Source organism: Anomalospiza imberbis, chromosome 24 (assembly GCF_031753505.1).
Source record: "Anomalospiza imberbis isolate Cuckoo-Finch-1a 21T00152 chromosome 24, ASM3175350v1, whole genome shotgun sequence".
NCBI lineage: Eukaryota > Metazoa > Chordata > Aves > Passeriformes > Viduidae > Anomalospiza > Anomalospiza imberbis.
Window position 1 is genome coordinate 7,508,767 of NC_089704.1, and position 15,131 is coordinate 7,523,897.

The window sequence follows — 15,131 nt, forward strand, 5'->3', positions numbered from 1 at the left end:
CCGGGGACGGCCCAGCCACGGACTCCGCCCCGCAATGCCCGCAACAGCCATGGCCACCTTGGCCCTCCCGCTTCACAGGTACGTCACTTCCTGCCGCGCGGGGAGCGGGCGAGCCCAGCGGAGGGCGAGCCCAGCGGAGGGCGAGCCCAGCGGGGGGCGAGCCCAGCGGAGGGCGAGCCCAGCGGGGGGCGAGCCCAGCGGGGGGCGAGCCCAGCGGGGGGCGGGAGCGCGGCAGCGCCGAATGAGGGCGGCCCCGCCGCCTCCCGGCCGCAACCGCCTTCCGCCCGGGTCTGGGGAGCCGCGCCATGGGCGGCGAGCCATGCTACCGGGGCGCAGAGTGCGCGAGAGCGGAACAGTGAGAGGCCGTCGGGTTCGTTCCCTCCGATGTTGGGAAAATTCAGTAAAATGCCTTACTGGAGATTTTTGATTGTCAGGGAATCTGTAATTGCTGTTGGGCCCTCGGGGCATTTTTGGGGGTTAGGGCGGGGAAGGCAGCACAGGCTCAATGGCCATTCACTGTTTTGTTCATTCAGGTGTGGGTCGATGAGCAGAGGGGGAGACACAGCAGAAAGTCCCGTAGCCGCAGGAAGAACTTTAACGTGCCCTGCGCCTGTATGGCAACCTGAAATGGTTTCTGATGGCTTTATCTGATTTTTCTGTTGGCTTTATGGCCACCTAAGGAGCTGCTGCTGCGTTGAGAGGCCACCTCTGCTCTACTGCCTGTTGCACATATGCAGAAGTGATTTTGTAAACTTTAAATCAACTTTGAGGCGGGCACACGGTACTGCCGGAGAGGAAAGCACAGCACAGAGGCGCAGGAGAGCATGTCTGGCCAGAGGCCGCTGCTGCTTTGGGTTGGGACTTTCGGGAGGCGATCCAAACTCGTGTTACTTGCCCTCCACGGCGAGAGCGGCACAATCGGGAGCAGACGAACGGAAAGGTTTCGCCTTGCCGCTGTGTCCTGCGTGCCTGCTGGGAACGGAGTAGTGTCTCCCAGCAGAAAAGAGCGTGACGTGAAGGAGAAAGGCGTCGTTAACGGAAGCTCGGAAAGCCGGTGGGGACCTTGGCTGTCAGACCGCTGCTGTGCTGCTATTTCAGTGCCCCGGGAGAGAAGGCTCGCGGCAGCAGCCGTGAGGTTTCCTGGCCGTTCAGAGCCGGTGCCACAGCCCGCCCGCAGGCACGGGGCGGAGCGGCGGGCGGGGGCCGCGGCGCCGCCGGGCCGCGGGGGGCGCGCGCGCGCCGCCGCGCCGGAAGGAAAGAGGCGGCGGCGGGGCCGCGTGCGGGGCCGCGGGGCCGCGGCGGGGCCACGTGCACCCGGTGCCGCGAGCGGGGCAGCGCCGCGGCCCGCCCGCCATGCGCGCCGCGCCGCCGTGAGCGCCGCGCTCTGTGCCATGGGGCCGGACCTGGGCTGGGCCGCGCTGGTGCTGCTCTTCGCCGCCTCGCTGCTCACCGTGGCGGCCTGGCTGCTGCAGTACTGGCGGTCCACGGCCCTGCGAGCGCCACGGCGTCGCGGAGCGGCGGGGGAGGAGGCCGGGGCCCGGGCGCTGCTCGCGGCCCTTCTCGCCCTCAGGTCCCTACGGGAGCAGTGGCAGCGAGCTTGGGTGCGAGCTCTGAACAGCCAGGCGCGCCGGCACGGGGTACGGCAGGGCACGAGCGGGGCAGTGCGGGGAGCGGCAGCGAGGTGAGGCGGGCCGACCCGCCTGCTCTTTGTTCGCGGGGGCCGGGACAGCCCTTGTCCGCATGGCGCTCCGGCCGGAGGAGCCGTTAGGCGCCTTGCGCACGGCTCGGCTCGGCCTGCGTGGGAGCCCGCTGCGGTGTGCCAGCGCGGAAAGGGCGCAGTGGCTTACCACGCCTCGTTTAAGGCGGGTTGGGGCAATACCGCAGTCACTCTGATGTTTCCACAGCAATCTCTTCGAAATTTTCTTGTATTTATTTTCTTTAATCTCCCGGTATTACCATTGTATTATCTGTAGTTTTGAAGTTCACGAAGGAGAGTATGCCTTGATGATTCCATATGGAAGTAATTCCATTATAGTTTGTGTTGCCTGCAAGGCAGGGACTTAATGCCCACAGAAGCTGTGGTCCAAAGCAGTCCAAAGTCTGTTGCAATCTCCTTTTTTTTCAGTCGTGTGAGTGGGAAGGGGTTGCCTTTCTGTTAAGTTCTATGGAGAAATCAAGAGCTAGAAAAGATTAGCAGGAAGCTGACATATTTGAAGAAAAAGCAGTTAAAGTCTTGAAGAACATGATGCAGACTTGCGTTTAAGTTTTCCAGCAAGATACGAAAAGTATTTTTGACAAAGTGGTAAATTCTAGGCTGGATTCAATGTGAAGTGCCTTCCCCCACTGGGCTTAGTGCTCCCCCGCTTCCCATGTAGAAATTCACCCTCTGCTTCCATGCCCCTGTTATCACAATGCAATAGTCATCGTGTCAAAGTGCCACCAGTTTCCCATATGTGATATGCTGTGTTGAATTACTCAGATTATCACAAAATGACCCCTGAATGTATAAGTTCCAGAATTTAGGACTCCTGTAAAGGGAAGGTTAGCCAGTGGCTGAATTGGCATGGAGGCCCCTGGAAGGCCACACTTCAGTTTCTGCTGCAGCTGCTCCTTGTCTGGAGCATGTCTGCTCAGAAAGCAGCATTGCCTCAGTGAGTTGTTGGGACTAAAAGCTGGTCTCTGAAGCGGGGTCTGGGAGTTGTCCTGAAGGACTTTGTCTTATGTGAGATTCTGGATGAGATTTGGACTTTCCTGGAGGTGCTTATGTCCGTGGATTCAAGTTTTAACTGGACACCTTGTTTCCTTTCTCTGTACAGACAAGCCGAGGTGGGTAGAATTACAGTGTGCTATAGTTCTTAGTGCTGACTGGATTTGTGAAAACAGGCTGGAGTGTCTCTGGGACCCCACATCATTCATCCTCTTTGGAGCTATCAGGGTGGCTCTGACTACTGGGAACTAACAGAGTTTCCTCTTTGCAGAGTTCAGTGCAGATCACATTTGAAGAGGGTCCTCAGTTACCACAAGCTGCAAATATAAGTTGTGTGACATGCAAGGGACAGTCGGACCACAGCATGGTAAGGCTTTGGTGTTCTGAACTGTACAGTTTGGTGTGATGGTGTGTTCTACAGAGACTGCTGAGGCCTTTCTGATGGAGATGGTGGAACCAGGGAGGTTTTGGGTGAGGACTCTTTGGAGGAGTTTGGAGGCCTGTCTGCTGTTTGGAAGCTCTGGAACTGTGCATTGGTGAGCTCTGTGAGGGAAGATGTGTTGGTGGAGCCGGGGTGTATCAAGGCTGAACCCAAACATCAGGGTTCTACTGTGGAGAGTAGAAGAGAGCTCTTGTCACAGCACAGGGTCTGAAGTGGCAGGTTTGCAGTGTGGAACTTGGTGAGAATAACACAGCTGCCTCTTGCCGGGATATAAACTCATCTTTTCCTTTTAGGTGCTGTGCTGCCATCTGTCAGCTGAAGCTGTGAAATTCCCTGTCTCTGTCACTCAGCAGTCCCCAGTTGCTGTTTCTGTGGACACGTATCATGTCACTTTGGCTGTGCTGCAGGCTCAGGTAAGGATTACAAGAAGTTAAACATCAACCTTACTCCTCCATCTAGTCCCACACTGCTCCAGGAAGGAGGACCTAATTCAGTGCAAGTAAAGGCCTGGTTGGGCTGGAAGAAGCGGTGTGCTGTCACTAACATTTGGTGAGGTAGGAAATATTCCCCATCTGCATGCCGAGTCTTGTTTTCCAAGTCTTCATCTGCAGATTTTGGCTATGAAACATAGCTGTAAGAAATTCCAGAGAGTTTTGAGACTTGGCAGCATTCTATACACTGCTTTCAAGTGGGTATTTAAGAAGTGAGAAGTTCAGAGAATTCAATTCCCCTCGTGGCATAGTGGAAGGGGAAAGGTATGTCCTATGGATATGTAAAAATATGGTGTCCTGGTAGTGGGTGAGAAAAATAAATCTATGGTGAGGAGTAGTTTGCTTGTCAGTTCCCCTCATTACGTTCACAGGAACACGATGCAGCTTTTTCTGTTTGTTGGATATCGGAGATGCTTATTCCAGCAAAGAAGCTCTGAAATCACAATGGGTGGTAGCTCCATAGTTACCTTCTGGCTGGATTTGATTCTTTCAAATACAGTTTTGTTTCCATCATGATGAAGGACATGACTCTGGAGATGGTATCTTGCTTGGAGGCAGTGTGCTCATATGTGCACCAAAAAAAAAAAAAAAAGAAAAAATAGACATGGCAAAATTAGAAGTAACTCAGTGGTAGCAGAAGCCAATCCCATGCTGTTGGAGACAGTTTGAAGCTTGTTCTGGAACCCTTTTGCTCTCAGAAGCTTTATTAAAATTTTCAGCCTACTTTTATCAGGTCATTCCAGTTTGATTTTTTACCTCTTTTCTGTGGTCATCTCCTCCAGTGACCCAGAGCTCCAGAGAGCTCCTCTCTCTCTTTAGCATGTAGTGTGCCTGCCGCCAGTCTAGTTAAGGGCAGCAACGGCAGTTGTTTTTTATTTCTGAAAGGACTCCTTTTTCACATCTCATCCAATTGCTTCCCTACTCACTGGTATTTTCTTGGTCTCCTTGTCTGCACCTGGTGAAGTTTTGGGTTGATTGTTTTTTTATAAGGAGTTGCATTTAGTATTCTCATTGAGGTCTTGTTGCTGCTGCTTTATGAAATGCAGGTTAGATTACCACATGCCTACCTGTGTTTTGGAATACTTCAAGTACTGTGTTCCCAATTGTGCCCTGTCTATTCTGCACACCTCTTGTTGGTTACTTACATGGCCACTGTGTTTCATATCTGTTGCTTTTGTCCGATGACCTTCTGTGTTGTCAGTAAATGTCAACCTGGCAATTGAGAACTATATTGAATTTCATTACGTAGTTTTTACTAGAGCTCTCAGGTCGGTTCTGTTCCATTCCTGTGTGCTTCTGCCTCTGTCTGTCACATTAATGATGCTTTTATGGGTACATGGGTGTGCAACTTTTTAGCTTCAGCTAAGCTGCAGGATGGTGTATAGTTTGGTTTGTTGTTGCAGACTGTTGGTGACCTGGGTGACCCAGGTCTTCAACCTGAGGATCATCTAGAGATGCATTGTTAACTTATAAGTGGTTGTGCTTACATTTGGCAATGCCTAAGTGATGTAACTCAGTAAATATCCTATGTATTGGTGCCCAGTTGGGCACTTTTGGACTGTACTCTGCAGGCTTTTTCTTCAGTAAAAGAAAAAACGGATCATTTTTCCGTCTGGTGGTGCCTGGGCATCCAACCGCAGTGAGGAAACCTGATCTCGCTATGGAGTTTCTGCAGCTGCTTCATCCTGTAGGCCTGGGAGCACTTGCGTTCTTATGTTCTGTTTTTTACTGTTGTGCTGGTGTGAGGGCCTTTCAATTGCTGAATTGGAATGGGGCAAAAATCACCTAATGTAAGCAGAAAATGTGTCTGACTATGGGTATTTGTTCTGGGCCAGGTGGAGATCCACTTGGAGGAGATACAGAATGAGGGTCTTCTGGTGTCATGGACATTCAAAGACAGACCAGAGTTGGACCTTTTTGTTCTTCCACGACTTGGTCTTCCTGAGGTGAGTGGCTAACAATGGGAGGCTGACTGTGAGTGGAGGAAGGGAGGAAGGAGCAGAAACAGCTAGAAGGCAGGCTGCTGTGGAGGAGAAGGGTTGGCAACTCACTGCCATGGCCCTTTAGGGCAGTGGAGGGGATTCTTTCATGCTGGAATTGGTACTAGCTCAACTGTGTCAAAGCAGCATCCTCAAGAGGGCTGAAGTGGCACCAGTATCTGTTGAAGGCTTTCAGTCTATGTAGGTTCCTCCTGCTGTTGTCAGAGGTAGAGCTGCAAAATGAGCTGGGTTGCCGCTTTCTTTGTGTGAGGTGCTGTTTGTTGTTGTTGTGTTGGTTAAGTTTGGTTGGGTTTTTTTGAAGGGATTCATTAAGATTTAAGAGATTAATGTGGGGAATGCCTGGGTTAGAGGTTTAATAAACAGAATGTGGGTGTACTTGCACGTCCGTGATCCAAATGGGTTGGTTGATTTGTTGCTTTATTGACACCTTTGTTACTTTATCCTGAGTAGTTATAGGAATTTGGCTGTTTTCCCAATAGAGTGGTGGCACCACCTCCTGAGGTGGTGAGCATGTGACACATTTTACAATACAAAATCTGTATTGTAAAAATTTGTAGCAGATAAACCTCAGAAGTAGAGGCTTAGTTTGTCTCATTTAGAAAGTTTGTGTTTGCCTGCAGCTGCTACACAGAAGCTTTAAGCTCTGAGGAGGGTGAGCATGGAATATGGGAAGAGTATTTGGAAGGTTATTCCTGGGAGAATGACCGTGTAGCGTATTAGAGGCTTGAGAGGCAGGTGGAGCTGTCAATGTGTCCGTTTTTTCGTGACGTTCCCACATTTTCCCTTCATTTACGGAGAGAAGGATGAAGGGAGAGCAGATCTGTCCACTATAAAGGATCTGATCGAGGATACCATTGTCAGCACGAAGCCAGCCATGATGGTGAATTTGATGGCCTGTACTGCTGGAGCCAGTGCGGTAAGTCACTCTTCTCATGTCATTCTTGTGCCTCAAATACAGGCCCCAAGACACTTCTGAGGGCTGAGGTTCAGGCAGGAATCCAAGGCTTGAGTTTCACTTCTGGGCGACAGCTGAATCCTGGCCTGCACTGTTACAGGAGTTTGGGTACTGCGACATGGTGCATAGGGATATTTAGAAATTGTTCCCAAGGGCAACTCCTTCCCAAATACTCTTTTTTCTTGAATGCTGATTGTTGGTCATGTACTTGTGGAGCTGGACTGCCTGAGGTATATCTCTCTTTTGGTGGTTGCCCTTGCTCTGAACACCAAGGCTCTGTCCAAGGCAGCCTTTGCAGACACGGAATCACCCGTGTAGTTGACTGTCTTGTAGCCAGCAAGCTTGTTCTTGCCTGTCTCCTTCTCTGTCTGCCTTAAACTTCCCATCTGAAATAAGACAAGGGCCCACTGGAGGTCAATAGCCTTGGAAACCTACAGCATCTCTTGATGGCTTTGCGGGTATTCCCCTGCGTTGGTGTGAGGAGCTACTTAATAGATACAAGGACAATGCGTCTTGCTGCTGTCTGGTGGCGAGTGAACGGTAAAGGTATCGGTCTCGCTCTCGTCATTCCTCAGGTACCCAGCAGTAAGTTGACTCGAGAGTCCCCGTCCGGAGTAGCAGCAGCCCCTCTGGGTTCTAAGCTGTTGCTCCGGAATCTTCGAGTGCTGAACTTGGGCTGCCAGGGGAAGGGAGGTAAGCATGAAAGCATTGCTGATCCACAGGGGCAAGCGTGCAGGTGGTGAGATTGGAGCGAGTGGATGTTTTGGGTGGGTTTGAATGAAAAAGAGGGGACGCCCCTCGTGTGCGTGACGAACCACTGCCTCTTGTTGACAAGTGCACGTGTGCCCTCTTTCTCTCTTGCAGGAGGTGGGGAGATACGTTGCATGGCAGAGCTAGACAACCCCCCGCAGCAGAAGTGGACAAGGCCAATGATAGGTGGCAGTTTCGGTGCTGCAGGAGAGATGGAGTGGAATGACGAGTTCTTTCTGTAAGTGTCTGTTCTCCTTCTGGCTGGCACAGTGTAGGTGGACTGGCACGGTCTCTGGGCATCATTACCATGCTGCAGTAAGTGATGTGCACGGTGCAGAGGTGAAGTCTGTGCCACAGGGCAGCGTCTGTTTATGCTGCTCCTGTGCTGGACCACTGATTCTGGCATTTGGCCCCAGCTTGTGTACATATTTCTCGTTTCTCTGGACACTCTGTGTTTTAACTGGGTGGGCAGAAATGCTGATTGTAGGTGCAGCAGGTGCAATAGGACTGTGGCATAAACAGCCTTCCAGAGGGATTGCCCTCTCTACTTCCACTGTCAGCCTACACAGCTCTACAGAGTGCACAAACCAGAGTTCTCATTTGTGTAGTTTGGTGCTCTAGTCATGTCTTCCATGGTAGTGCAGGCTACTGAAACTTTGGAGGGGGTGATGAGGCATGTGAGATTTGAGAGAGGGGAGATAGAGAATGAGGTTGTTTGCTCCATGGCCACTTAAAAAAAGATTGCGTAGCACCAGCCTGTCTTTGGTTTCAACAGGGAGTTGGGACCTAGAAGCAAAGAACTGAAACTACAGGTGCTGGGGAGCAGCGACAGAGGGAGAAGTGAGTATGAACACCCATAAGATGGGTTTTAAGACTGGGAGGGAAAAATGCCTAAGGGATTCACTGTGCTTTAAGCTCACGCTGGTTCTCTGTTGGTACCAACATGTGATGACTTCTGCAAAGGATTTTTCATATTTAGCTTTATGTGAGCTTCTGTAACTCTGTAAAGTAACTCATTCTGTTCTTCTTGACAAAATGGTCTGGGTCTGACCTTGAATTGGGAGGTTCCTGTGGCCCGCCTGTCTGCATTCTGAAGCAGGGAGAAGCATGCAGGATTTTGCCTCCTGTATTAGGAGAGCTTTGCATAAGCTTTTTTTGTACTCAGTTGGAGACTAGCTGCAGTATCTATTTTTGATGGAGGCCACACAGTGGTCACCTTTTTAAGGGAGTTGATTCCTGAATTGTTAAAGAGGAGCAGAGGAGCACTGCTTGCCCCTTCTCCCTCTTGAACCTGGGAGTTAGTGGAGTTGTGGCGATTTGCTGTGTTTGCCCATTGTGCTGCTTCCCAAAAGCCGGGATTACCTTGGAGATGTCTGAGGTGCTGAGGTCATGTGAAGTGTTTCATTTTTGTTCTTCCTTCTTGCAGATGTGCTGCTGGCATATGCTACACTTTTGATAGATTCTTTGGGCAAGCAGCCCTCTGGGAGACAGGTCTGCTCACTGGCCCCGGGAGCTGGACAGTCACTGACAGCTGAAGCTACCATTACATTGGAGGTGAGCTCATGACCCCACAAGCTCTGCACCCATGCATGCTCTGGAAGAGTTCATAATGTGAGCCCCTAGCTGGAGACATGTGTGTTTGGACCGGAGCTTAGCACAGAGGGCTAGCAGACCCTTGTGCCATGGAGAAGTGGATGTCACCTGACCCTCGGTCCTTGAGCCTCCCACTGTTGAACTGGTACTGTACTGGGGATGGCTCCTTGGTGCCCAGAGCTGTAGCTTTTGCTGCCCAAACATGCCTGCCTTTCTGTCTGGGAAGAAGAGTGCCTCTCTGATCAGTGCTTTACTGTTTATAGCTGCTGTTCCAGGAGTCTCCTGCATCTTTGAATGCTCCACATGCCACATCTCTGCGAACCAGCATCACCCCCACTAAGAAGGTGGAGATGGACCGGACCATCATGCCCGATGGCACCATTGTGACTACTGTCACCACAATTCAGTCCCGGCCCAAGGCAGACTGCAAACTGGGTGAGGCTGTGCAGCAGCAGGTGTATTGTTCAGGTGGCTACTACGGCAGCACAGACTTAGCTGCGATATTCCCATGGCTGCTCAGGAAGGCAGTAGTAAAACCGCTTAGCCATCACACCTGGTTATTGCAGGCTCATGCTTTATGTATTGCTTTTGGTGTGTGGGTCAGAACACGGGCATCCATGCTGTTCCCCTAGCATCTTTGTGGCTGGAAACTCTTTTGTAGCCCTAGGGGAGAGAATTGCAGTTCTGTGTCTGGGGGAGGTGAGAGAAGGATGAGCCTTTCAGACAGCCTTTTGGTGGTGGGAGGTCTAATGCGTATGCTGCCACATAACCTCTGCATGATGTCAGGCTAAGTGTTTAGCCATGCTTTCTCTAGTTTCTTCACTGCTAAAGAAGTTATGCTGAACATACTGATTGTGGAGACAAAAGCATGTTGACCTGGCTTACTAGGGGTTGTTACTGCTTGTGGTCTGGCATCCTGGTGAATGTGGTGCTGGATATTCCAAGAGGTGGGGGCTGGGAAATGACGTGAATGAGGTATTGCTGTGCGTCTGCTTCGCAGGACTGCAGCCCAGAAAGGCAACCATATCATGGGCTGCATCAAAAGAAGCGTGGCCAGCAGGTCGAGAGAGGTGATTCTCCCCCTCTGCTCTGCTCTTGTGAGACTGCCTTCAGTACTGTGTCCAGCCTTGTGGCCCACCAACACATGAAAGACATGGACTTGTTGGAGTGAGTCCAGAGGAGGACCACTAGGAGGGTCACATACCTGGAACACCTCCCTGTGAAGAAAAAGCTGAGAGAGTTGGAGCTGTTTAGGCCAAAGAAGAGAAGGCTCTGGGGAGACATTACAGCAAGCAGCCTTCCAGTACCTAAAAGGAGGCTTGCAGGAAAGCTGAAGAATGATTTTTTTACAAGGGCATGCAGTGATAAGGCAAGGGGTAATGGTTCTAAGCTGAAGGAGGGTAGATTTATATTAGCCATTAGGAAGAACTATTTCCCTCTGAGGGTGCTGAGTTTCTGTCACAGGTTGCCCAGGGAAGCTGTAGCTGCCCCATCTCTGGAAGTGTTCAAGATCAGGCTGAACGGGGCTTGGAACAACCTGGTCTAATGGCAGTCTGGTTGGAACTAAGTGGTCTTTAAGGTCCCTTCCAACCCAAACCATTCAGTGATTCTGATTTTTTCCCAGTAGGCTTCATACTGCTTTGTTGCCACAAAACCTTACAGAGCTGCCTTGCAGGCTCTCCGAATGCTCGCTTGAGGCTTTTTGGGGTTGCACATAAGGGGGTACAGTATGATAGCGTAGTAGCGTAAGCTTCGTCTCCATTTACTGGTATCTCGGTGTCTCTTTTGCTGTGAAGATTCACCATCGAGGTCGCCTTCCAAAGTGGAAGTGACTGAAAAGAAGACGACAGTGCTCTTGGAGACCGGCTGTCCTTATGGCCACTTGCCCAGCAGTAGCCGTAAGTGCTTGGAAATTTGAAGCTCTTACTGAAGTAACTGTGTTCCTTAGCCCGTTTTAGAAAGTGGCAGTCTGAGTGCGGTTCCCTGAACTTGCTTGCATTTTCTGCTTCAGAGAATGTCCAAGTGCCTGAGTGAAGGTGAGGGCAGAAGGCTGGTGGTGGTGGTGGTGTGTGGGCAGGTAAAAAACATTCCCCTTTGATTATCCAGTCAGTGACTATGAGTGTTTCCTTGCTTGACAAGAACTTTCCAGGCTATCCGGACCCAAACAACTTTGGTCATCCTGCACTTGGGGCTCTGATTGTGTCTAGAACAGAGCACCGCAGCTGTTTTGACAGTTTGCTGCCAAAGCAAACTATAGGGAGTCTTTGGAAATCTTTGTTGAGTGAGGGGGGTAGGGGGGGGAGGTGGGGTGTATTTTAATCATATGACTGGTGGGAAATGAAACTTTTCAGGTACCTGAAAAAGCCAAGAGCTACCTATCTACCCTATACATAGCTTCCTTAATTTTGTTTATTTGGACAAGCCTGTCATAGACTGTGGGTCGGGAAAGTACGTTCGTGTGCATGTAAGTTGCCTATTGCAAGCATTGCAGTCAGTGAGCGACCTTTTGCCTCTGCTGAAGGTTGCTTCTTCAAGCATCGGTATTTTTCTTGTGCTCAGGGGATAGCCATTTGCCCAATGGCTTGGATCCAGTGGCTGAGACGGCAATCAGGCAGCTAACTGAGACGAATAACAAGACCACCAAGAAGACACCAACGAAACGTAGTACACTGATCATCTCAGGAGTGTCCAAGGTCTCTGGTAGTTAGGAGCTGCATTTCCAGTCTGGGAGGTTGTTTCTAGGGACGCGTGCATGAAACTAACGTTTTCTGCAGGGACCGGTGTTGGAAGGTTCCAGCATGGATGACTGGCTCATCAGAAGCCTTTCACTACTTCCCAGTGAGCATTAAAAGGTTCCTTGCCAGTCTGCAGGGCAGCTGCCAGTGGGAGTTCACAGTGGGCAGCTGCAAAAAGGGATGTGGCTGCCATAACTGCTTTTGAACCTTGTGGAGAATATAAGGAGTTCTCCTTGAACTTTGTTGTGGGAGTGAGGAATGCGCAGCAGAATGCTTTGTAATTGGCCACATTCCAGTATACTTCAGCCAAAGAGAGACAGCTGTCCATTGGTGCCATCTAGCACTGATAATCTGAGCTGAGCCACCCATATGTGGCTGTAGATGGAAGTAGGCAGATGAATGCAATTGTTTTGATCCTGTGTTCATGTCTGTCTGCCTCTCTAACCCCCCTTCAGGTACCTATTGCTCAAGACGAAATGGCACTTTCTCTGGGTTATGCTGCATCCCTGGATGCCACAGCGTATGGGGACTCTGAGGCAGAGAGCACAGCTGACCAGATGCACGATTTTACCGAATTGTCGCGGCCACTGGAAGCGTCGCCATTGGATCAAAGGGACAGTCAGGAGCTGGATGAGACAACGCGATCAGACGTCTCTGAAAGACCCTCCGTGGAAGATGTTGAGTCTGAAACTGGCTCCACGGGAGCCCTTGAGACGAGGAGCTTAAAAGATCACAAAGGTAAGGATGAACTATTAGGTAGGGTAGCTAACGTGAGCCCATAACATTGGCTGTACATGAGGACAAAGTGACATCCAGGTTCCCCACCCAAGCATGGGGTCTGCAGCCACCTTTCAGCATAGCAAAGAGCAGCTTCTGATGGAGCCGGGAAGAGCCTGCCTTTGTCTTGTCATTTTTCCACTGGAGTGACTTGAAAGGCCTTCATTTGTAGCTGTCTGATTCCTGTAGACTTTCAAGTTTCTGTGCTCTCTTAGATGGGAACCCTGTGCAGCCTGTGTATTATGGCGAACCCCTTATCTCTCCCTGGTCTCCAGGTCCACAGATCAGGTGCATGTCCATAAATAATGATTCTTCCTCTGAATTTGGCCACCTGTGGTGTGGACATGGAGGCTGCCCAGCAGTATGGATTGTATGGGCCTTGACTGCCCTCCTTCTTTCTCTGCTAGTATCGAAGCAGCTAGTGCCTCTGACCTGTCATAATGTAAGATGTTCACACAAACTCACTTCTTTTAAATGATGGAGTGGGCTGTCCTGGCCTTTCCACACATTTGTCAGGTGGATGGTGCACCTTGGATTTTTCTGTTACTGACTTACGTAAAGAAATGCAAATCAAAATCTTGATTACTCAGAAAATTAAAGTGGGACAAATTCTGGGGAGTTGTACCCTGTTACAACTAGGTATGGTTTGAGCTGCGGAGGCCCCCTTTTTGAATGTCAGTGGGTAGAAGGGTGCGCGACCCAGATTCCCAAGAGAGCTGGCGGTTGGGGAAGAGAGGGAAAATGGAAAGCAAACCCCCTCTGTAGGAAATACTGTTGTGGTGTTATATGGTGTGCAGGTTGTGGATGTGTCTTTCTGATCCATTTGAGGTTGAAAGCAATTGGCATCTCCATCTTCTCCTGCTTGTGGGAGTCATATGGAGCCATTGGCATTATTTGCCTCCACACTGGGCACGTCATGAAAATGTGGGCGGTTGTTCCAGGTGCTAGGTGACAAAGTTAATCCCTATGCCCTTGAGACAGGCTGGTCTGAGAGGCGTTTTCTGTCTTGTATGTTCCTCTCAGGGTCTTCAGGTTCAGATAATCTCGCTTGTTTTCCATTCATATGAGCATTGGTTTTCATTTGAAATGCTGCATACTTCCACTGAGAGGAGGATATTGTGTAGAAGGAAGCTTATGTAGAGGGGAGGTGGGACAGAATGTTTAGTGAGGCAGCTTGTTGGTGTTGCAGTCTGTCACAAACTGAGACTTTGCTTTGTGTTTGGAAGCTGGGATTAGCTGACCTGCTGTGCACTTCTGCCTCTCAGTGCGGAAGAGGACTGCTGCATATCCGAGAGTGGCCGGGTGTGTTACTGTCCCTGAAACTTGCCAGTGCAGGACGCTATCATGGTTTCTGTCTCCTTCCTGTCTCTGCAGTTAGCTTTCTTCGGAGTGGTACCAAGCTCATCTTCCGGAGAAGGAGCAAGCAGAAGGAAGCAGGCCTGAGCCAGTCACACGATGACTTGTCCAATATCACTGCCAACTCCACCACCAGAAAGAAAACTGGTAGCTTCTCTCACCGCCTCATCAAACGCTTCTCCTTCAAGTCTAAATCCAAATCCAAAGGTAGTGACAACACATCAGCTGGTGCGAACTGAAGGACAGAGAAGCCCATGGGAAAGATTTCTCAGAGATTGTTTTCTAGTCTCTTGTCTTCCCACTCCACGGTATCTGTGACTTGCAGTCCAGTTCTTTCCAGCCTTGGCTGAGGGAAGACACCCCAGTGCTTTATGCCGTTTGGGGAGCGGAGGTGGCAAACCTGGGACTTAGGCTGTTTGGCTGCCTTGACTTAGCCTTCTCTGCTTGTTGCATTCCACTGTGCTCTCCCAGAAAATCCAGGTGGCATGCTAATCCCCCTGGGGGTTCCAGGAACTGCAGAAATTACTCCGTGAGTGTCACCAGGTGCCTCGTGGAAACGGGGGCAGGTCTCTCAACTGGCAACCTTCAGAGTTAAAATCCAGAAACTACTGGGTTAGCTACAGTGCTGAGAAATGTGAGATGTAGCCTCATTGAGCTCTTCTAGTGACAGAGAATGATGCAGTCACTGGTGATCTAAACACTATTATTGCTTATGCTCGGTGCAGAGGCTGTCACTTGAGGTGTGCTGCAGGGTGACGCATTCCTGGGCTGTGAGCTCTCAGGAGACAGCTGTCAGAGTTGTGGTCCTCCAGCTGGCTCTGCCATTGGAACAGTGTCTGGATCAGACAGCTCTGAGGAACCCCTGTTTTCTGTGCTCTGTTGGTGAAGGAAGAAGTTTCTAAGAAGAAGGAAGTTTTAACTGCTGCACAAGTTTTCATAGAAGCCTGAGCCCTTGCAAGAATGCCCAGTCAGAGCTGTTGGCTCTGCCACCCTGTGCAGCCACCCCGTGACACAATGCTCCTTCCACATCTGTGTTCTTGAACAGGGAGGAGCCTGTACTGAATGCACACAGCAGCTGTTGTATGAGCAGATCCCTTACTCTTGGGGGTGGTTGGGGATGTTGCCAAGGGGCTGCCAGGCTGTCTTCCAGACCTGCTGAGTGTCCAGTCTCATGCTGTCATGGTTCTCATGCCGAGGACTGGCACCATGCTGGGGAGGGATGGCAAGGAATAAGGTAAGGAATGTAGTGAAGGGCAGTCTAATGGGGAGCCTGAAGGCACATGGCAGAAAGAGGCAAGAGTTTACATGTTGTCACTGATGGGTTT

At 50.6% G+C, this 15,131-nt stretch overlaps 1 protein-coding gene across 4 annotated transcripts; it reads left to right on the plus strand.

The window, feature by feature from the left end:
• Window positions 1–809: 809 nt before the first annotated feature.
• On the plus strand, window positions 810–14,357 carry C2CD2L (C2CD2 like). Of its 4 annotated transcripts, none has more exons than XM_068171981.1 (14): window positions 810–1,637; window positions 2,979–3,074; window positions 3,443–3,562; window positions 5,476–5,586; window positions 6,440–6,556; window positions 7,171–7,288; window positions 7,460–7,583; window positions 8,121–8,185; window positions 8,772–8,899; window positions 9,202–9,373; window positions 10,735–10,836; window positions 11,498–11,631; window positions 12,129–12,411; window positions 13,825–14,357. In XM_068171981.1, the coding sequence occupies exons 1-14, from the start codon at window positions 825–827 to the stop codon at window positions 14,043–14,045; spliced, it is 2,604 nt and encodes an 867-aa protein (XP_068028082.1). In that variant the 5' UTR covers window positions 810–824; the 3' UTR covers window positions 14,046–14,357. The 4 variants fall into 4 exon arrangements, with proteins under 4 accessions (XP_068028082.1, XP_068028083.1, XP_068028085.1 ...); XM_068171982.1 differs by having other exon boundaries at window positions 6,443–6,556; XM_068171984.1 differs by having other exon boundaries at window positions 810–1,601.
• The last annotated feature ends 774 nt before the right edge of the window (window positions 14,358–15,131 follow it).

Coding starts and splice junctions, on each gene's coding strand:
- C2CD2L (XM_068171981.1), top strand. CDS start 825: ATGTCTGGCCAGAGGCCGCTGCTGCTTTGGGTTGGGACTTTCGGGAGG. Junction 3,075..3,442: donor GACAGTCGGACCACAGCATG/GTAAGGCTTTGG, acceptor TTTTCCTTTTAG/GTGCTGTGCTGCCATCTGTC. Junction 11,632..12,128: donor TCATCTCAGGAGTGTCCAAG/GTCTCTGGTAGT, acceptor ACCCCCCTTCAG/GTACCTATTGCTCAAGACGA.